The sequence below is a fragment of the Stenella coeruleoalba genome (genome assembly GCF_951394435.1).
Source record: "Stenella coeruleoalba genome assembly, chromosome: 3".
In the NCBI taxonomy this organism is placed as follows: Eukaryota; Metazoa; Chordata; class Mammalia; order Artiodactyla; family Delphinidae; genus Stenella; species Stenella coeruleoalba.
In genome coordinates this window covers 33,950,140-33,973,734 of record NC_137148.1, presented here as the reverse complement: position 1 = coordinate 33,973,734, position 23,595 = coordinate 33,950,140, and the positions used below count along the sequence as shown (strand labels likewise).

The 23,595-nt window shown below is 38.9% G+C and overlaps 1 protein-coding gene and 1 long non-coding RNA gene across 3 annotated transcripts in view; one reads left to right on the top strand and one right to left on the bottom strand.

Annotated features, from left to right (window-relative positions):
* Positions 1-23,595, bottom strand: part of LOC307183157 — a 248,489-nt gene that overhangs the window by 104,082 nt on the left and 120,812 nt on the right. The window lies entirely within an intron of this gene.
* The window catches only part of C6 (complement C6), a 93,766-nt gene that overhangs the window by 46,164 nt on the left and 24,007 nt on the right, over positions 1-23,595 (top strand). Inside the window, exons 9-16 of the mRNA XM_079915266.1 lie at positions 472-638; positions 2,993-3,218; positions 4,126-4,297; positions 4,637-4,748; positions 7,891-8,023; positions 8,925-9,113; positions 13,810-13,900; positions 22,847-23,088. Of these exons, the coding sequence (XP_079771392.1) occupies positions 472-638; positions 2,993-3,218; positions 4,126-4,297; positions 4,637-4,748; positions 7,891-8,023; positions 8,925-9,113; positions 13,810-13,900; positions 22,847-23,088 (1,332 nt within the window). The remainder of the gene's footprint in view (positions 1-471; positions 639-2,992; positions 3,219-4,125; positions 4,298-4,636; positions 4,749-7,890; positions 8,024-8,924; positions 9,114-13,809; positions 13,901-22,846; positions 23,089-23,595) is intronic.

Here is a 23,595-nt window from a genome sequence, read left to right as displayed (position 1 = left end):
TTACGTTATTCCGGGGGCCCAAGACATATGCCCATATAAGTCAAAAGTGGGAGGCTTGGCATCAAAAAGCAGGAGACAGAGTCCTCAGGCCTTGGGCTACATCTGCATCCCAGCCCCCCTCCGCCCCCTTAGTATCCATGTGTTCCAGGCCAAATTACTTCTGGCTTCAATGTCCATGTTTGTAAAACCTACTGCTCCGGGTTGTTAAGAGAATTACATAAATAATGAGTGCAGAGTGCCTGGCATACATGTGTTGCTTAATAAATGGTAGCTGTTGGCACTATTATTATCATTTCTATTATTAAACTCCCTATAGGGACAAGAGACGTGTTCTCTTGCTTTTCACTTAGTTTACTTAATTGAGCTACATGACTCTGCCATCTGCTTCTTTCTCCTGTGCAAATAGGCTTTACTTTCAAGTTTGAATTTGCAATAAAATTAAACGAGTAATTTTCTTGAAATACCTTGCAGGTTCATTTATTCAGGGATCAGAGAAATCCATATCCCTGGTTCAAGGCGGGAGGAGTGAGTATGCAGCAGCTTTGGCGTGGGAGAAAGGGAGTTCTGGTCCAGAAGAGAAGACATTTTCTGAGTGGTTAGAATCAGTGAAGGAAAATCCTACTGTGATTGACTTTAAGGTAAGATTGAAAAGCATTATGGGTAAGAGCTAAGGCAGTTCTCTGGCAGCCCAAACTGTACATCACACAATTCCTTTTCCATTTTCTTCTCAGATGATAAAAGAAATGTCTTTCTTTAGTGTGTATGCACAACATACCTTTTTAAAAAACATTAAATTAAACATCTCTTGTTTATGCTGTTCAAACAAGCATTCTGTAGTACAGCATTTAGAATTCCCAGCACACATTAAATACCAGAAGAGGGAGTTTAGTGCATGAAAATGCCTAAACTTACCTGGAGTAGTGTTCTACTCCCCATGTATGTAATAAATTTGATTTCTGTACTTTTCTTGCAATTCTTTATTTGATGAGCCCTGCTAAATCTTCATTTATAGCTCTGTGGGGTAAATGGGATTTTAGACCCATTTGATTTTCTGTTTCTATCACCATTGATTAAATTTACCAGTCTTATATTTGTTGTAATTACATTAAAGGGTGATTTTTATTAGGTATGAAATACTTTGTCCACAAATCAGTCATATGCCACTTTGAGCCAGTTTTGCCTAAAACATAAGCACATTTTAAAAAGCTCCTTAAGGAGCTATTCTGCTCATTTCATTTAAATGAAAATAAAGGAGTTCAATCATCATGAAGGCAGAATGATTTACATGTAGCATGAAGATACTTGGAGCTCTACAGGTTACGGTAGGAAAATGAGGTCCAGCTGCCCATCTGGGCACTTGTGAGTCATACACTTCACTAGAGAGTCATTCCTCTGAGGTTTTAAAATGTTAATTAAAATGAGCCCTGGAAGACCGAAACAGACATTTCTCCAAAGAAGATACACAGATTGCCAACAAACACATGAAAGGATGCTCAACATCTCTAATCATTAGAGAAATGCAAATCAAAACTACAATGAGGTATCACCTCACACCAGTTAGAATGGGCATCATAAGAAAATCTACAAACAACTAATGCTGGGGAGGGTGTGGAGAAAAGGGAACCCTCTTGCACTGTTGGTGGGAATGTAATTGATACAGACACTATGGAGGCTCCTTAAAAAACTAAAAATAGAACTACCATATGACCCAGCAATCCCACTACTGGGCATATACCCCGAGAAAACCATAATTTAAAGAGTCATGTACCACAATGTTCATTGCAGCTCTATTTACAGTAGCCAGACGCGGAAGCAACCCAAGGGTCCATCGACAGATGAATGGATAAAGAAGATGTGACACACATATACAATGGACTATTACTCAGCCATAAAAAGAAATGAAATTGAGTTTGTAGTGAGGTGGATGGACCTAGGGTCTGTCGTACAGAGTGAAGTAACTCAGAAAGAGAAAAACAAATACCATATGCTAACACATATATAGGGAATTTTAAAAAAAATGGTTCTGAAGAACCTAGGGGCAGGACAGGAATAAAGACACAGATGAAGAGAATGGACTTGAGGACATGGGGAGGGAGAAGGGTAAGCTGGGACGAAGTGAGAGTGGCATGGACATATATACACTACCAAATTTAAAATAGATAGCTAGTGGGAAGCAGCCACATAGCACAGGGAGATCAGCTCGGTGCTTTATGACCACCTAGAAGGGTGGGATAGGGGATATGGAGATGTATGTATACATATAGCTGATTCACTTTGTTATAAAGCAGAAACTAACACACCATCATAAAGCAATTATACTCCAATAAAGATGTTAAAAAAAAATGAACCCCGATTTTGTGTTAGCTCCATATTTGTTACTGTAATTCTTCTATTGATCCTACCAGCAAGTTCATTTCTCTATTTTGTCTCTCCACATTTTCTCATCTGGTTCCATCAAAAGCCAGTAGTAGTGTCCCTGGAAAAACAGAGAACACTGAAAGCCTCTCTTCGCCCTTTCCAGATTTTTCTCCTTGAGTCAAACTTGATGAGCCTTCAGCAAAGCATTCCTGAGCTGCCTAACTCTTGGTCACTTTTCTCAGTACTTTGATGCATGCATTTGATGCTTAATAAACAAGTCGATGTAAATCCAAGTAAGCGACACCTCACGCGAGGCTTCCTCCATAGTAGAATTCTGGGGAAAGTAAGCTCCAGATACTTTATACCTGCCATGTTTTAGGGACAACAGAAGCCAGCTAACCTTGCAGATAGCTGCTCTACCCACTGTAGAAGGGAAAGAAGCTCCCCCACCCTCATGGGAAGGGCTTTTCTCCACTAGTCCAATTGACAGATATACCATATTCTACAACAATCCCTTTGAAGTGTGGGATTTTCCATACCTTGCCTCTCATTCTATGAGAATTGGGCGATGATGGCAACATATGCCAAAGAGATGTGACTCTGACTGGACCTCCTCTCTCCCATCTGCTCTTAGCTTGCTCCCATTACAGACCTGGTAAGAAATATCCCCTGTGCGGTGACAAGACGGAACAACCTCATGAGAGCTTATCGAGACTATGCAGCCAAGTTTGACCCCTGCCAATGTGCTCAATGCCCTAATAACGGCCACCCCACGCTCTCAGGGACTGAATGTCTGTGCGTGTGCCAGAGCGGCACCTACGGTGAGAACTGTGAGAGGCGCTCTCCGGATTACAAATCTAGTAAGTGTCAGTAACTTGCTATAAGGTAGGAAGCTTTCCCCTCCCAAAGGTATTGTAGGTTGGTCAATGAAAACAACAAAACAAAACAAAACTTCTCTGCATAAGAGAACTGCATAAGCAATTTCCACCTTACGCAAACTCACAAGGAAAACAGGCCTGGAGAAAGTTAGACTCAAAGGTCAAACAGTCCTGGTGTGAATCTCAGCTGTAACCTACCAGCTATGTGACCTTGGGAAAGTCACCTAACCTCTCTATGCCTCAGTCTGTTCATCCATAAAATGGGGATAATGCCACTATATACCCCAAAATTATATATGTGTATATATATATATATAAAATATACAGCACAATGCCTATAACATAAAATAGATAAAATAATAAAACACACTATAAAGTAAAATATGTGATGCTCTTGTTAACCTCTTGTGCATTATAATGTAGAATGAGGGTGGCTTGTAATAAGGGATAAATTAAGACACAACCAAAGTTTTCACACAGGACCAAGCAATGTTCATACCTCTAACCCTCCTTAGAAAGAGGATATGTCATGGGAGTAAGAATATAGTCTATTACCTTTAAAAATGTAATTTTATATATATTCTATTTGGAAGAAGTTCACATGTATACATATATTTATGTATATATGTATGTGTGAGATATGTTGCTGATAGTTGAAAATGATTCATAGTTGTTGCCATTTTATTCAGGCTGTGGGAACAGGAAAGGGAAATCAGGTGATATGTCAGGCCCTTTGCACAGATAATTTCTTTTAATCCTCACAATAATCCTATGATATTCCACAAAGGCTCCCACAGCTAAACTGTGAGAAAGCCAAGTGGACCTGGCTTCAAAGCCCCAATTCTCCCAGAGGCACCATGATCGGTGGATGGGTCTTCCTGTGTTCCAGATGCTGTAGACGGGAACTGGGGCTGCTGGTCTTCCTGGAGCACGTGTGATGCTACTTACAAGAGAGCGAGAACCCGAGAATGCAACAACCCTGCCCCCCAGCAAGGAGGGAAAAGCTGTGAGGGGAAGAGGCGGCAAGTGGAGCACTGCACATTTTCCATAATGCAGAACGAGTAAGGATGGATACGGGGAGAGAGCAGGGCATCTCCCCCAACACCGCTACTAAACTAGACAGTTAAGATATTTATTTTCTTACTGCTAGGTAAAGAAATGATTAGAATTTTACCTATTCCAACGCAACATATCAGTGAGGTGTTAGATCGGCTGCTACCCCTTTTTCTCTCTGTTTTCTCTCTTTTTTAAATGTATTATATACATATATATACACACATATATAATGTGTATATACGCATGCATATATGTGTATACACAAACATGTAAATGTGTATATACATATATATATATACACACAAATTTACTGTATTATACACACGTTTATTTTTCCCTTTTAGTGGACAACCATGCATCAGTGATGATGAGGAAGTGAAAGAAACAGACCTCCCTGAATTAGAATCAGATTCAGGGTGTCCTCAACCAGTCCCTCCAGAAAATGCATTTATCCGGGTAAGCATCCTGACCTTTACTTTAGGTTTGGAATCCAAAAAAATAGAACTTAGGAAACATGCACTTTCTTTTATTTAGAGTTATTTTTTTCTTAGTTTAATACCTGTTGACTTAAAAAGTAAAAAAGGAATATTTAGAAAGTCTCCATCACTTTTCCCTGTGAATTCCCTGGAGGTGTCCTCATACCTGGTTGCTAGACCAAACTAACACACACACTTTTGTGTGCCTTGGCACTACTAACTCGTGTGGTGGTACATTTATGTGAGTGGAGAATGGTTTGGATGACTTCTGTAGGAATCTGCAACTAAGATCTGACTGTTTATTTCTGAATCTGAGCAAAGTAACCCCCTATGTAAGGCACGTTATCAGAGAAACAAACTAGTCTTGACTGTAACATAGGAGGTGTTGAGTCTGTAATGGCTTCTTAGGTTAAAAACCTATAGAACTCTTAAGCAGTCAGTACACTTTTAATACCTTTTAATTTTATCATTTTTCATTAAACCACTATATGTTTCTATGATTAAAAACAACTAAATACTTTTTGTTAGACAGTTCTGTGGCTTTAGATATAAACTTTCAGGAGATAGATAATATTTAAAATTGATCACAGGAGGCATGGGCCCTAATCAATTTTACCTTTTTTTAAAAAAAGTTTACCTTTCTTAAACCCAGTAAGGCCTTTAATCTGTTTCCAACTGTATCATATTTATGATCAAAAATCAATACCCTCGATTCTCCAGGGCCAGCAAATAAATATCCATGGAGCTTAGTCTGGGCTAATGTATCTTCCCTGTTCATTCATCTTCTGTTCATGTATAAGGTACCAGGCCTAAAGTTGTGAGGGGGAGGAAATATTGGAGGGGGAGTAATGTCGATTAGTCTTTACTCTAGAACCAGAGATTCTCACACTCCAGATGCACTAGAGGCTAATCTTGAGCAGGGCCCAGAAACTTCCATAACTAACAAGATTCCTGGTAATACCGATGCTGCTAGTTCAGAAGTCACACTTTGGAAACGAATCCTTTAGAATAGGAGTTAACAAATTATGGCCCACAGACCAAATCTGACCTGCCCTCTGTATTCTTTTCTTTTCTTTTTTTAATGAAATTTATTGGAACACAGCCACATTCCTTTGTTTACATAATGACCATAGCTGTTTTGTGCAACTGTGACACAAGGTGACAGACACTGCCTGACCTGCAATTGATGATCAAGGCCCTTTATAGAAGTTTTCCAGTCCCTGCCCTACAACAGTATCCTCAGAATTACATTTTATCAGATCCAGATACCTAAATAATTTTTAATCTGTTTGTGCCAGCTGCTTAAATAAAGTATTAAAATGATTGACATTCTAATTTTAAAAACACACAAAAGGTTTAAACAGTGATTCATTCTTCTAATGACTCTACAAAATTAGATTATATGTTTCCATTTCCATGAATAGGTTCACTCCTTGTTTTAATTTGTTCTTTATTTAAGGCCTAATTCCTACCTGATGATAGTTTTTGCACAAAAGTAATACAATTTTAACTTTTCCTAATGAGTACCTTCTAGATTCCTAGTAGCAAAATGCTCCTTATATGGAGTCAAACAGAGGCAGGTATGCCTCATTTCAGGCTAGAGCAATCATGTCATTGCACGTGAAGATATCTTTTCAGTGACCAAGACACAGGTCCTACCCCCATTGGCAAGTGACAGTGACTAAGGGTTCTTGTTTAGTCGGTCTAGCAGATATGTTGGACAAAGCTTGATGGTTGCAACATACACTTATACGTTATAGCTTCATAAAAGAAATGGAAGCAGAAGTGTATGACAATAATTTATTTCAGGATGAATGTGCAGTCTTTGAATAAAACATCTAGATCATTAATACTACTCATCATGCCATTTCCCTTGGAAACACAGCCATACCCATAATAACCAAAGATGGAATGCTCTTTTTTGTATTCAGGAAATTAATCATCTTCTAGGAGAAAAGTTGAATCACATGGCCAAGTAATAACAAATGTTGACGACTGAGCTTTCACCTCCCTCAAAATTCCCAACTTCGATTCTCAGAGAATAATTTCCTAGTCAATTCTCTGTACTTGTCTCCCACTAGGTAAGGAAAGAGTTTCATTACTGTTACGTTACTGTCTTCCTAAGAAGGAGAGTGTTTTGCATTTTTCCAGCAAAGAGTTATTAAGCCCCGTGTAAAGGTTTGTGAGGGGAGACCTGGTAATAGAAGTGCCACTCAAGTGTATGGGTGGGGATGATAAATGTGATAAACATAAATTAGAGCTTTGGACAAGTTTCCCCCCAAAACTGAAAGGATGGTACACCGGATGAAGCTGGGGAAATGAAAGAGATTCTCCACAGAGGAAGTTCTATTTGAGTTGGGTCTTGAGAGAACGGAAGAGAGAAGATGTTGAGGATAGAGGGAACAGCCAGGTAAAGACAGGGAGGCATGAAAGAGAGTATTATGTGCAAAGAATAGCAGGCTTTGTTTTGCTAGATGATAGGTTCTATTGGAAGAAATGGCAAGAGGTGAGGATGGGAAAGTGGGTTAAATCTCATATTCCAAGCTAAGAATATAAAACCCATCTTATCTTTAAAATCTTTTAGTGAACCCCAAATGCCAGGAGTTGTACTTTAATTACACATTAACTGGGAAAGTATATGATGATAAATAGGTTATTAGGAACACTTTCAAATGATTTGTAGTCAGTGTGTTACCATAGCATCTGCATATATTTGCTGCGTATGCAGAATACATTTTTTATTCCATTTATAGCCACTACAGGATTCATATATAGTTTTCTTTTTCTTGCAATAGTAAGCCATCTCATATACAGAGGGGAGCAAGTTATTAATTAAAATAAGTATATATATTCTAATCAATTGAAGCAGCAATATGGAAGATGGATTAGAAGAGGGACCGATTAGATAGTTGTTCTGGTAAGAGATAATACATGCTGTAAGCAAAGACAATGATGATGGCAAAAGAAAGGAGAGAATTTTGAGACATATTTAGAAGTAGAAATTGAGCAGACTCTGAGTAGATACAAGAGTGAAGGAACAGAAAGAATCCAGGAGGACCCCGAGGTGTTTGAAGGTATTATTCATAACATTAGTAATGTGCTGATTTCTGTTTTAATTCTAGAATGAAAGGAAACTGTACTCCGTTGGGGAAGAAGTTGAAATCATATGCCTTACTGGTTTCAAACCTGTTGGATACCAGTACTTCAGCTGCTTACCAGACAGAACCTGGAGGCGAGGAGATGTGGAATGCCAACGTGAGAACTGGGCAGGCCTTCCACATGACTCTGCTAGAGAATGGATGTGCCCCAAATAGAGCAAAGTCACACCCTTAGATTAGTACACTTTACTATTTTTTTAGTAACTCTAGTGAAAAGGTTTAGTAAGGCAGAAAGTAGGATTCATCTGCTCAAATTAGATTTCAAACTATCTTCATATTTTAGTTTTCCTGCCCCTGAGTATTAGCAGGACTGTGAGGCATGTGTTTAAGAAGAAATCTGGGAAGTCTGCTAACTGCATCTAACCACAGGCATCTGCCTTGCCCGATGTACAAAGAGATGCGAAATAATGAGTCCCAGGAAGCTGATACTTACACTCTTTGTGTATCAGAGATGGGATTTTTTTTGTGAAATGCAATTTTCTCCTTGGAGCACATCCACATCCTTTGCTCAAAGAGAGAGGAGGAGTTTGCAGGCTCCCCACATACCCATGCTTCAGGAAAGTCAAAATGCGATTAAACAAGGCTCAGATGGGGCCTCCAAAGAGTTATTCTGGAATATCATGACAAAGAGTTGAGACCAGTGTCAATTAGAACATCCTGTCTCTGTGTCACCCACAATGTGGTGACTTGCTTTTGGGAAAACTCACTGGGGAGAAGAATGGAAAAGATTATTTCTTGAAAAGCTCCCAATGATATAATGAAAGGAGTATCTGAAGGCAGTTCCTTAGCAAGTTCTTCAGTTAATGGAACTAAAGACAGTTTCCCAGTTTCTAAACTGGGACCCTCAACCCCCAGTCTTTCTCATCAAAAGGCAGCATTAAAGCTGAACCAATGCGGTAAATCATATTAAAATCACTTCTTGGATTGCACAAAATCTGCCTGTATCCACTGAGTATTCTGCTCCACCAAATACATCTGAAATATTTCTCTCTCTGCAGGGACAGAGTGCCTCAAGCCAGTGGTGCAGGAAGTACTGACACTGTCACCATTTCAGACATTATATAAAATTGGTGAATCCATTGAGCTAACCTGCCCCAGAGGCTTTGTTGTTGCTGGGCCATCAAGGTACACATGCAGTGGGGATTCCTGGACACCTCCCATTTCAAGCTCACTCACCTGTGAAAAAGGTGAGTAGCTGCTCAGGATACTGGGGTCTGCTAAGTTGGTGTCCTTTGTGGTTGGTCGTGTAGCATCTACAGAGGAGCTATTTCTTAAGAAGATTCACTGGCGGGCTGGGTTGTATTTCACCCCGTGTCGATGATGAGGTCAGGCAGCACATAAGTAGCTATTGGTCAAGTGGATATCTTCAAATATTAGTGAGGTCAGTTTTCTTTTCCAATTTAATACTTCACGATTTTGAGGGAGTGCAAGTGCTCTCATATGAAAAAATCAGAATTGATGGTTAACTGAAAATTTAGTTCAAGTGGAGAGCCATAGAAAAGTAGTCCACACTACTTTTTAATTAAACATTTTAACTTAGAACATAGAAATACACAAATATTCACCAATTTTCTGACATAGGACCAACCTCTTAGTTCCTAAAGGGTCTCCTGATTTGATTTCAAGATTTTTCTCAAATAAAACAAATACATAATTCATCATCTATGTTATCCCATATCAGTTTCTCTAAAACAATGGGTTTTTTAACTCCAAGTGGGGCACTTCTTTAAGAAACACCTCTGCTTAAGTCCCATCCCCTGGTTCTGATGTCATTGAGCTGGGAGGGCCCAATATTTTGTGTTTGTATAAAATCTCTCCGAGTTAATCCAGATACAGACAAAGTTGAGAATTATCTCTCTTTTGAAGAGAGGTGAAAGCTTAAAGGCAACTTTTGCAGCAAACTTGACTACAAAATGCTTTTATTTTTCCTTAATCTTTTATAGTAGTCTTATCCACATTAATTCAAAGGAAAATTTTTGCAAACCACTTTCAATTATTCAGCATTTTCAACTTAGTTTTTATAAAAATAACTTTTTTTCCTCCTTTATCAGTTGATATGTTTAATCAACTTACACAATTACAATAGTAACTGGCATAAATAGACTTGGAAACAAACAAAACTGACTCTTGTAAGTCTATAGCTGGACTGGTAGGGGCAGAAGTGTGAAGCTGTGGAAGAGAGGAGCCTATAAAACTTGCAGTTCAGTGTTGGACAGGCAGCTGGCATGGAGCAGCTGAAAACCCTGGTTAGTCTGGCCTGTTGGTTACTTGGAGGACAGTTAAGGGAGCTTCTACTAATTCATATATTCCAAATTTCTCAACATGCTTTTTCAAATAATGTCTCATTTTTAATCAGAGAATTCCTGATGGTCTCTCTGAGCTCAGACATGATTAAGCCTATTTTGTCAAGGAAAAACCAAAGGCACAGAGAGGCTAAATTAGACCCAAAGTCACACAGTTTGGGTCAAACAAGAACTGTGCAGCAGCTCTGATAATTCCTCAAGCTCTCTGCCATCTTGCCTTCTTTATCCTCTTCTGGGCTTTTACCATGTGTGAAGGAAAAGGGGAGACTTAACCTATTATAAAAACCTTAAAACTATTGATAAAGAGACCACATGGAAATTTGTGAGAACTTCAGGTCAGTATTGTAGCTTGGTTTCACTCGACTCCTGATCATATATGTCAGAGGTATGAATGCATTTGGGGACCACAGGGTTTAGAGAGTTAAGATCCTCTGGGCATCTTAGGTAGCATCCTCCTCTTTATAAAAATAACAGCATATGTACACACACACACACACACACACACACACACACACACACATGCAAATGCACACACGTCTCCGTGTTTGGAAAAGAAATTAAAATTATAATCCAAACTGAGAGACAACAAAATGTTCTACATCAAGATAAAGGAAAGAAATATCCCATCTCATATACTTTCTCTCAACAACGTTGGCAGGAAGATCAATGAAGGGAGTCACAGAAAAAGAAAGAAAATCATCAATAAAACTGAGCACGCTTTCCTGTCAATGCGGGAGGAGCTGTGTGATAAAGAGACTTCAGGTCATTTGTTGGCCAGGAAGACTTTTAATTCTTTCAATGTGAAAAAGAATTTTGCTTCCTGAAGAAATGAGATGCTGCACACCTCCACTGTTAGTTTTTTCCCTTCCTCTAAGATATCAACACCTCCAGAAGACCCCCTTGCCCTCAGCACTTAAAAATCGCAATGTTCTCATTTCCGTGTTACTCAAAAACTGTGCAGAGCAGGCAGCATGGGCAGCTGAAGGCCAGTTTGGACTTCCACCTGACGCTTAGTGAGGGAGCAAAGAGTCCTTGCAGGTGAGTCAAATCGGTAGGGAGGGAACAATGCTCTGTGTGCTTGAGAGTTGATGCTCTTTGGAAACAATGTATAGCTTAGGGTCCCTCCTTGACCTAAGCGTGGATTTATTTACAAAAGCCAAAGGCCACACAGAAACCAAAGAAAAACGAGCCCATGTCAATGGAAATCTTAGTATCTGAGACTTTACCATCAGCTATAGGTCTCCATGTTCATGAAAATTCTGAGCCAAATTTCACCAGATGGAATGAGGGTCCTAACAGAGAGTAATAATAGGGAATGGAAATGCATAGCAGCAAAGAAGAAAACCTACCAATTTTCTAAATCTTTATTTTTGCCTTTAACATAAACTTCCTTCCCTACCAAACCTCTTGCCTGATATACCTGCCTACAGCCCTCCTTTGACAATTACTTGCTTACAGAGGCCACTGTGGTTCTGTGGATGCCTGATTAGTCAGATCCAGTCCAGGGACTAGACTGTGTTTCATCCAGGAGGCTCAGGATGTCAGCTCCAGGTTTAATTCAACCAGTCTAAAGCTTCTGTGGATGAGCCTGAACAAAAGCAAAGATAACCAAGATTTCCACTTCCATATAATATATCCAAGTGTTCTTCCTTCTATTTTAATCTCCCTTCCTCTCATACACACTATTCAATTGCTCATCTTAGGTCAAGCATCATTTCCTTATAGATCTTCCTTATATTTCTCAGTTGGATTTTTTTGGTGATATGATCTCCTGGAACTTTATTTTTTCAAAACACCTATCTCTGCCTTTAATTATAAACCCATCACTATGATTGTTTGATTAATGTCTGTTTTCCCACTATTAGGGGACTACTGCTGTTTTCATTCCATTTTTTTCCACATAACATCCTAATATCTAGAATATCATAGGGATAAATAGCCACATTTGGGAGTTGCATTCCTTCATTGATTATTCTTATAAGAAAAATCTGACTTTCAAGCCATTATCCCCCCAAATCCATTCACACCATTGTCGTCACTGACATCCATATTGCTAAACAGAATAGACAGTATTTTGGTCCTCATCTGCCTTGCCCGCTCAGCAGCATTCAACAGTGTTGACCTTTTTCTGCACATTCGTTCTTTCGTTCTTTCCCTGGCTTCCAAGACACAGCGCTGTCTGGCTGCTGCCCTCTATTTTTGCAGGCTCCTGCCTTTGCATGGACTTTAAATGTAGTTCCTCAAGGCTCAGATCTGTCCCTTCACCTCATGCTACACTCTCCTGCTGGGGAATCTCACCCATACCCATAGCATCAATGATTCCCCCATAGGCTAATAACAAATTTAAATCTTTATCACAGACTTCTCCACTGAGTTTTAGACTTGAATATTCAAATTCCTATGTGTCTATTTTGTTTGGCTGTCTTAAAGACACAATAAATTCAACATATGCAGAGAGGAATTCTTGAGTCATCACCATAGCTTCCCTACAACTAACATCTTCTAGTATTTTCTATTTCAGTTAAGGCACCAATATCTATTCTCTCATGCAAACTATAAACCTAAGAATTATACTTGGCAGTTCTCATAACTTACCCACAATATGCAATATCATCCATTTTATGTGCTTAAAATGTCTCAAGTTCATCCACTTCTCTCCATTTCCACCTCTAGCACTTTGGTCAAAATTCCCATTCTCTTTCACCCAAACTACTATAATAACCTCATAAATTGTCTATTCTCTTGACCACCATGCCTCTCCAAATTCATTCTCCACAGAGAAACCAAAATTAACTTCTTTTCCAAATCCAGACCTGATTTTGTCACACCACCCCCTGCTAAAACCTATCAAAGACTTGCCACTGCTTATAAAATAAGAGAAAAATCCTTTGAAAGCCCTTTATGACCCTACACAGTCTGCCACACAGCCATCTCTCTGGCTGTACGTTTTCCATGCCCTTGTTTCCCTGGCTTTCTTACAGTTCCAAGAAAGTCACACATTACCTCTCTTTTGACCATGTTTATGCCTGCTATTGCCTTTGCTTCAAACACACTCCCTTTTCTCTTCCCATTTTACTGTTCATAACCTTCCTGGCTACATCAATTTTCTTGATTATATGCTTTCTCTTCAATAGCACTAATAACAGCAGCAATTCTATGTGTACAGTGTGTTTTTTTGATTAATGTCTGTCTGCTCCACAAGACTAGAAGCTCTGAGAGCATGGGATCTGGGTCAAATTTTTCTCAACCCACTATCCCCAGAACCTATGGCGGTGCTGGGAAATCATAGTCGCTCAATAAATGTTTGAATAACAAATGAGCAAAAATTTCACCAATTCCATTTTCTTTAGTTCTCTGAACTTAGCAGCAGTTCTAGGTTGGAAAACGACAGCTCCTAGAGCTAGAAAGGACCTTTCAGATGGACTATTTCATGACAACATATTTGGAAAAGCCAAAATGAATGCTCTAACTCCAAAAGATAAATGAGAACTTTTCACCACTGCCTTTTCTCCTAAATTCAAACTTACCACTTGAAATCCATGGTGTGCATTGTTCTTATCTTCATTTTCTTTTGATTCAGATACCTTGGAACTCTTAAAAGGCAATTGTCAACCAGGACAAAAACAGTTGGGATCTGAATGCATTTGCATGTCTCCAGAAGAAGACTGTGGGTAAGAGATACTCTATGGACTCTGTTTAGAAATGGAAAACCAGTCTAGTGTAACCAGCTTAATGGAGGAGCTAGGCTTCTTGAACCATGAACACAAAGCATATTAATTCTTCACATAACCAATACTCCCTATGCTCTGTTGAATTCTTCCTTCCCCACTTGGTAGCAAGCTTTCTTAATTGCCTCTCACCCTTGTCCACTAAGTTTGCATGGCTTTTGTTACTAAAACAGTCTCATTCTGCGGGCACGAGCTGCAACTATCAGTGCGGACACCAGAGATGGGCATGAAGCGCTAAGGCTGCTGCTGCACCCACCAAGAATCCTATGTGCAAGCACAGGTCACTATGCACATCTCCTGTCCTGGGAGCCTGTGCAGCCCGCCACTGCCAGGGTCCCATGATCGAGGGACAACTTCCCCGAGAGAATACAAGGTGTGCCTCAGGCTGGTGCAACATCATGCCAGCCTCTGCCACCACAGGCTCGCCCCTCATTCTGTACCCCCCCGTCGCCCCAGCCTGAGTGAGCCAGAGCACCATAATCAGCCACTCGTTTAACTCTGTCCTGTTTGGGTGAAGAACAGATGCCAGAAGGCAACATACATGAAGAGATGGGGCCAAATCCAAAGCTGAACCCCAGGAGCTGTGCAAACAAACGAGAGAAAGGCAAATTTCTCCCAGCAGCCTAAGGAGCAGCGGATTAAATCTCCACAATCAACTTGATGTACCTGCATCTATGGAACACCTGAATAGACAAGGAATCATCCCAAAATTGAGGAGGTGGACTTTGGGAACAACCGTAGACTTGGGGATTGCTGTATGTGACTGACTAGTTTCTGATTTTTATGTTTATCCTAGTATAATTTTTAGTGCTTGTTATCATTGGTGGATTTGTTTATTGGTTTGGTTGCTCCCTTTTTTATTACTTTTTAAATTTTATTAATATTTTTATTTTAAAAACATTTTTATTTTATTTTATTTTTTTCTTTGTTTCCTTTTTTTCTCCCTTTTCTTCTGAGCCATGTGGCTGACAGGGTCTTGCTGCTCCAGCCGGGGGTAAGGCCTGAGCCTCAAAGGTGGGAGACCTGAGTTCAGGACATTGAACCACCAGACACCTCCCGGCACCATGTAATATCAAAGGGGAGAGCTCTCCCAGAGATCTCCGCCTCAGTCCTAAGACCCAGCTCCACCCAACGGCCAGCAAGCTCCAGTGCTGGACACCTCATGCCAAACAACTAGCAAGACAGGAACACAACCCCACCCATTAGCAAAGAGGCTGCCTAAAATCATACTAAGTTCACAGACACCCTAAAACACACTGCTGGAAGCAGCCCTGCCCACCAGAAAGACAAGATCCAGCCTCATCCACCAGAACACAGGCACCAGTCCCCTCCATCAGGAAGCCTACACAACCCACTGAACCAACCTCACCCACTGGTGGCAGACACCAAAAAGAACGGGAACTACAAACCTGCAGTCTGGGAGAAAGAGACCCCAAACACAGTAAGTTAAACAAAATGAGAAGACAGAGAAATATGCAGCAGATGAAGTAGCAAGGTAAAAACCCAGCAGACCAAACAAATGAAGAGGACATAGACAGTATACCTGAAAAAGAATTCAGAGTAATAATAGTAAAGATGATCCAAAATCTTGGAAATATAATGGAGAAAATACAAAACATTTAACAAGGATCTAGAAAAATTAAAGAGCAAACAAGCAATGATGAACAACACAATAAATGAAATTAAAAATACTATAGAAGGAATCAATAGCAGAATAACTGAGGTAGAAGAATGGATAAGTGACCTGGAAGATAAAATAGTGGAAATAACTACCACAGAGCAGAATAAAGAAAAAAGAATGAAAAGAACTGAAGACAGTCTCAGGGACCTCTGGGACAACATTAAATGCACCAGCATTTGAACTATATGTGTCCCAGAAGAAGAAGAGAAAAAGAAAGGGTCTGAGAAAACATTTGAAGGGATTATAGTTGAAAACTTCCCTAACATAACAAAGGAAATAAAGTCCAGGAAGCACAGAGAGTCCCATACAGGATAAATCCAAGGAGAAACATGCCAAGACACATATTAACAAACTATCGAAAATTAAATACAAAGAAAAAATAATAAAAGCAGTAAGGGAAAAGCAACAAATAACATACAAGGTATCCCCATAAGGTTAAGAGCTAAATTTTCAGCAGAAATTCTGCAAGCCAGAAGTGGCAGGACATTTTTAAGGGATAAAAGGGAAAAACCTACAACCAAGATTGCTCTACCGAGCAAGGATCTCATTCAGATTGGATGGAGAAATTAAAACCTTTACAGACAAGCAAAAGCTAAGATAATTCAGCACCACCAAACCAGCTTTACAACAAATGTTAACGGAATTTCTCTAAGTGGGAAACACAAGAGAAAGAAAAGGACCTACAATAACAAACTCCAAACAGTTAGGAAAATGATAATAGGAACATACATATTGATAACTACCTTAAATGTAAATGGATTAAATGATCCAAACAAAAGACATAGACTGGCTGAATGGATACAAAAACAAGACCCATATATATGCTGTCTACAAGAGACCCACTTCACCCCTCGGAACACATACAGACAAAGTGAGGGGATGGAAAGAGATATTACATGCAAATGGAAATCAAAAGAAAGATGGAGTACCAATTCTCATATTAGACAAAATAGACTTTAAAATGAAGACTATTACAAGAGACAAAGAAGGACACTACATAATGATCAAGGGATCACTCCAAGAAGAAGATATAACAATTGTAAATATTTATGCACTCAACAGAGGAACACCTCAATACGTAAGGCAAATGCTAACAGCCATAAAAGGGGAAATAGACAGTAACACAATCATAGTAGGGGATTTTAACATCCCACTTTCACCAATGGACAGATGATCCAAAATGAAAATAAATAAGGAAAAACAAGATTTAAATGACACATTAAACAAAATGGACTTAATTTATATTTATAGGATATTCTTTCCAAACACAATAGAATACACTTTCTTCTCAAGTGCTCACGGAATATTCTCCAGGATAGACCATACCTTGGGTCACAAAACAAGCCTTGGTAAATTTAAGAAAATTGAAAACATATCAAGTATCTTTTCCGACCACAATGTTATGAGACTAGATACCAATTACAGGAAAAAAACTATAAAAAATACAAACACATGGAGGCTAAACAATACACTACTAAATAATCAAGAAATCACTGAAGAAATCAAAGAGGAAATCAAAAAATACTTAGAAACAAATGACGATGAAAACATGATGATCCAAAACCTACGGGATGCAGCAAAAGCAGTTCTAAGAGGGAAGTTTATAGCAATACAAGCCTACCTCAAGAAACAAGAAACAACTCAAATAAACAACATAATCTTACACCAAAAGCAATTACAGAAAGAAGAACAAAAACACCAGTTAGCAGAAGGAAAGAAATCTTAAAGATTACATCAGAAATAAATGAAATAGACATGAAGGAAACAATAGCAAAGATCAATAAAACTAAAAGCTGGTTATTTGAGAAGATAAACAAAATTGATAAACCATTAGCCAGACTCATCAAGAAAAAAAGGGAGAAAACTCAAGTCAAAAGAATTAGAAATGAAAAAGGAGAGATAACAACTGACACTGCAGAAATACAAAGGATCATGAGAGATTATGACAAGCAGCTATATGCCAATAAAATGGACAATCTGGAAGAAATGGACAAATTCTTAGGAAAGCACAACATCCCAAAACTGAACAAGGAAGAAATAGAAAATATAAACAGACCAATCACAGGCACTGAAACTGAAACTGTGATTAAAAATCTTCCAACAAACAAAAGTCCAGGACCAGATGGCTTCACAGACAAATTCTATCAAACATTTACAGAAGAGCTAACACTTATCCTTCTCAAACTGGTCCAAAATATAGCAGAGGGACGAACACTCCCAAACTCACTCTACGAGGCCACCATCACCCTGATACCAAAACCAGACAAAGATGTCACAAAATAAGAAAACTACAGGCCAATATCACTGATGAACATAGATGCAAAAATCCTCAATGTAATACTAGCAAACAGAATACAGCAGCACATTAAAAGGATCATACCCCATGATCAGGTGGGGTTTATCCCAGGAATGCAAGGATTCTTCAAAATACGCAAATCAGTCAATGTGATACACCATATTAACAAAATGAAAGATAAAACAACACGATAATCTCAATAGATGCAGGAAAAGCTTTCGACAAAATTCAACACCCATTTATGACAAAAAAAAACCCTCCAGAAAGTAGGCATAGAGGGAACTTACCTCAACATAATAAAGGTCGTATATGACAAATCCATAGCCAATATCATTCTCAATCATGAAAAACTGAAACCATTTCCTCTAAGATCAGGAACAAGTCAAGGTTGCCCACTCTCACCACTATTATTCAACATAGTTTTGGAAGTTTTAGCCACAGCAATAAGAGAAGAAAAAGAAATAAAAGGAATCAAAATCGGAAAAGAAGAAGCAAAACTGTCACTGTTTGCAAATGAAATGATACTATACTTAGAGAATCCTAAAGATGCTACTAGAAAACGACTAGAGCTAATCAATGAATTTGGTAAAGTAGCGGGATACTACTTTAATGCACAGAAATCTCTTGCATTCCTATACACTAATGATGAAAAATCTGAAAGAGAAATTAAGGAAACACTCTCATTTACCATTGCAACAAAAAGAATAAAATACCTAGGAATAAACCTACCTAAGGAGACAAAACACCTGTATGCAGAAAACTATAAGACACTGATGAGAGAAACTAAAGATGATACAAACAGATGGAGAGATTTACCATGTTCTTGGATTGGAAGAATCAATATTGTGAAAATGACTCTACTACCCAAAGCAATCTACAGATTCAATGCAATCCCTATCAAACCACCAACGGCATTTTTCACAGAACAAGAAAAAAAAATTCACAATTTGTATGAAAACACAAAAGACCTTGAATAGACAAAGCAAACTTGAGAAAGAAAAATGGAGCTGGAGGAATCAAGCTCCCTGACTTCAGATTATACTACAAATCTACAGTAATCAATACAGTATAGTACTGGCACAAAAACAGAAATATAGATCAATGGAACAGGATAGAAAGCCCAGAGATAAACCCACACACATATGGTCACCTTATCTTTGGTAAAGGAGGCAAGAATATACAATGGAGAAAAGACAGCCTCTTCAATAAGTGGTGCTGGGAAAATTGGACAGTTACATGTAAAAGAATGAAATTAGAACACTCCCTAACACCATACACAAAAATAAACTCAAAATGGATTAAAGACCTAAATGTAAGGCCAGACACTGTAAAACTCTTGGAGGAAAACATAGGCAGAACACCCTATGACATAAATCACAGCAAGATCCTTTTTGACCCACCTCCTAGAGAAATGGAAATAAAAACAAAAGTAAACAAATGGGTCCTAATGAAACTTCAAAGCTTTTGCACAGCAAAGGAAACTATAAACAAGATGAGAAGACAACCGTCAGAATGGGAGAAAATATTTGCAAATGAAGCAACTGACAAAGGATTAATCTCCAGAATTTACAAGCAGCTCAAAAAAACAAACAACCTAATCCAAAAATGGGCAGAAGACCTAAATAGACATTTCTCCAAAGAAGATATACAGATTGCCAACAAGCACATGAAAGGATGCTCAACATCACTGATCATCAGAGAAATGAAAATCAAAACTACAATGAGGCCTTACCTCACACGGGTCAGAATGGTCATCATCAAGAAATTTACAAACAATAAATCCTGGAGGGGGTGTGGAGAAAAGGGAGCCCTCTTGCACTGTTGGTGGGAATATAAATTGATACAGCCTCTATGGAGAACAGTATAGAGGGTCCTAAAACACTAAAATAGAACTACCATATGACCCAGCTATCCCACTACTGAGCATATACCCTGAGAAAACCATAATTCAAAAAGAGTCATGTACCACAATGTTCATTGAACCTCTATTTACAATAGCCAGGAAAAGGAAGCAACCTAAGTTTCCATCAACAGATGAATGGATAAAGAAGATGTGGCACATATATACAATGGAATATTACTCAGCCATAAAAAGAAATGAAATTGAGTTTTTTGTAGTGAGGTGGATGGACCTAGAGTCTGTCATACAGAGTGAAGTAACTCAGAAAGTGAAAGAGACCGCATGCTGACACATATATATGGAATTAAAAAAAAAAAAAGGTTCTGAAGAATCTAGGGACAGAACAGGAATAAAGACGCAGATGTAGAGAATGTAATTGAGGACACGGGGAGGGGGAAGGGTAAGCTGGGACGAAGTGAGAGAGTGGCATGGACATATATACACTACCAAATGTAAAACAGATAGCTAGTGGGAAGCAGCTGCATAGCCCAGGGAGATCAGCTCTGTGCTCTGTGACCATCTAGAGGGGTGGGATAGGGAGGGTGCGAGGGAGAGGCAAGAGAGAGGGGGTATGGGGGTATACGTATACGTATAGCTGATTCACCCTGTTATACGGCAGAAACTAACACGACATTGTAACGCCATTATACTCCAATAAAGATGTTTTAAAAAAAAATAGTCTCATTCTGATGTTAAAGACTCATTCCTGTCCAGTTTAAAATCAAACTCATGTATATCAAAGGCTTTCTCTTCCCCCTAAATATAGGGCAAGTTTGTGCCTCCAAAAGCTTGGAATAGAGAAAGAGGTGTGAGCATAGACTCCACACACACACACACACACACACACACACACACACACATCCCTTTGTGAGATTAGTCTTTCATGTGGTGGCAGAGAGCTTGATGAAAAATGATATATCCTTATATGGCTGCCACGACTCTCTGCTGTTCTAACTGCCTTTTTTTACATGAACTAACCCTGGCATGTCAAGGGTGCTTATTAACTTAAGGGATGCTTTCAGGGGAATTTAATCCGAAATAACATTAGCTTAAGGTAAAGTTTTGTTTCTCTATCTCACAAAATAAATGTGGGGGAAGGCAGTCTAGGGATGGTCTGGTGATTCTCTCATTTCAGATAGGACTGCTTCTCCTTCCTGCTTTCTGTTCTGCCATTCATTTTTTTAAAATCTAATATTCATAATTTATTTTTTATTGAAGTGTAACTGATACTTTATTTATTTATTTATTTTTATCAAAGTAAAGTTTTCTTTTCTGACATTCTTAAATTTATTTCATGATCCAAGACTTCCCTGCTGGAGTACAAAGGAAGGAAGACCAGAAATGGACACAGTCTCTCTTTTTAAGGAGAGTTCCTGGGAAAATTATCATGGCGTCCATCTCATTACTCTTCTCTTATTCACATGGCCCGGTGGACCTGCAAGGGAGGCTACGAAATGCAGTTCTTTGGCTAGAAGCAAAAGCGTTTTTGAATAAAATTAGAGTTACATGACTGAGGGAGAGAATGAATAACGGAGTAGGAAGCCAACAGACTGTGCCCAGCTGTGATATTTCACTTTTTTTTACTTTGAAATATATAAACAATGCAGACTGTTCTAAGGCAATTTTCATCTTTAAAACTGTGTGTCCATAATTGTTACTTTTAAATTTTTCTTCTATTTCTTTGCACCAGCTTTTTTTTCACTTTTAACACTGATTCGCTCCCACATTCCTCTGAGCTACAAGTGAACAAACACTTGTAGGGACACATTAATTTGTTTGTTTATTTATTTATGAGAACACTACAGGGTCTTTTTCTGTAACATTCCACTGATAGAATTCAACCCAAGGATGGCTCTATCTACCCTCCTCAGTATTAACCACAAGTGGTCCACTTTGTATGCGCTTCTTGCAGCTGGGGTCCCCTCACCCAGCAAATGGCCTTTTAAGGGAGTACTTAAAATGTTCCCATTGTCCATTTAACCCAGAGGAAACTTCTATCTTCATCTTTGCAATACCCAACCATGAGAATACAGACTGTCCTCTGGAACTGTCTGAATTTCAGCTCAGTCTTACCTCTCTAGCCCCTTTCTATACTCCTCAGTCCTCTTTTATATGGCATTGAGGATGTTTCTGAGAGTGACTGACCCCACAGCTTAAGTTCTCAGAAAGTGGCCTTTTGTTCTCAGCTATGGGCTTCAGTTTCTGGAAACAATTTTACATACTGGTGCACTGATTGTTAACTCTAAAGTTGACATTAGAGAAGAAACTCATATTTGGAGTAATCAAGGCGTTCTTGTCCTCTCAGCAAGAGGACTATGGCTAACCTTTTGTTAGCAGGACCCATCCATTTACTTAGATTTAGCAAGTTACCCAGGGATTAATTGACTTAAAAGCTCATGTTCTTAACCACAATACAAATACACTTACAAAGCTATATAATTATATATATATATATAATTATATATATATAAAATTATATATAAGACTCTTGTATTACAATTAATAAGTGTTAAAAAGTGTTCAGAGGAGGTACAGGCTACCATCGGCTAGGTCGATCAGGATTAGCTTCAAAATGTAGCCAGGAATTGATCTGGATGCAGATAGGCAGAGAGGAGAGACAATACGACACTGATTGAGTAGGGCTTGGCATGGTAGCAAAGGAACAATAATCTTATTAGTTTAGAAAATTGTCAAATTTTCAGATGATAAAGAGGGATTAAGGAGGATGGAAAAATGATTCTAGAAAGAAAAGTTGATTGGGTCAAAATATGGAAGATTTTGATCATCAGAATTTAATAATTCAGACTTTAATTTGAAGGCAATTGGGAGTAGTACCATGCTTAAAGTGAAATTTTAGAAAGAGGAATCCCAATGCATGCCAGATAAAATGAGAGCCTGAAAGGAGAGAAACTGGGGGAAAGAATAGCTGGGTGGTAAGTTAACATCTGAGTTGGCTGCACGCCATCTTTTCTAGTCTTCACATATAAATGCTTGCTTTCCTCTCTTGGACAGCCTTTATTCAGAAGATATCTGTGTGCTTGATACTCGCTCCAGTCATCACTTTACTTCAACCGCTTGTAAGTTTTTGGCCGAGAACTGTTTAAACAATCAGCAACTCCATTTTCTACATATTGGTTCATGCCAAGATGGTCCACAGCTAGAATGGGGTCTTGAAAGGACAAAACTTTCATCCAGTAGCACAAAGAAAGAATCCTGTGGCTATGACACCTGCTACGACTGGGAAAAATGTTCAGGTAAGCTCCAGCAGTGACACATACTAGAAAAGCTCTCACTTAACCTTCATCTCAACTAGTATATCTTACTTGCATTTATACATTCTTTCTTTAAAATAACTTTCCTTAATCAAAAATAGTTCTTTTCATTGTAAAAAAAATTTATGAATTGATTGAAATAGAAGGGAAAAGTAGAACCCAGCCCATCCACAATTTTGGTGTAAATCTCTCCAATCTTTTTCTGCACATACATAATCAGTCCCACCCTTAGACCCCAGTTAGAAGAACACCCATCCTGATCTATGCTTTAGGTACTCTTCTTCCCCATCCCCAGCTTTGGAGGGCCTTTATCAAAATTGTCTAAGTTTCCTCTGGCAGTTGGAACCAGCTGGGGCCAGCACAGGTACAGTGCCCTGAGCCGAGACATGGATACCAATTACCAGAAGAATCTGCCTCAAATTTTTTGAAGTCCTCTTGCAGTGCCTGGAATCACCCCAGGTTGGCAGGGTTATATAGGCAGGACGTCTT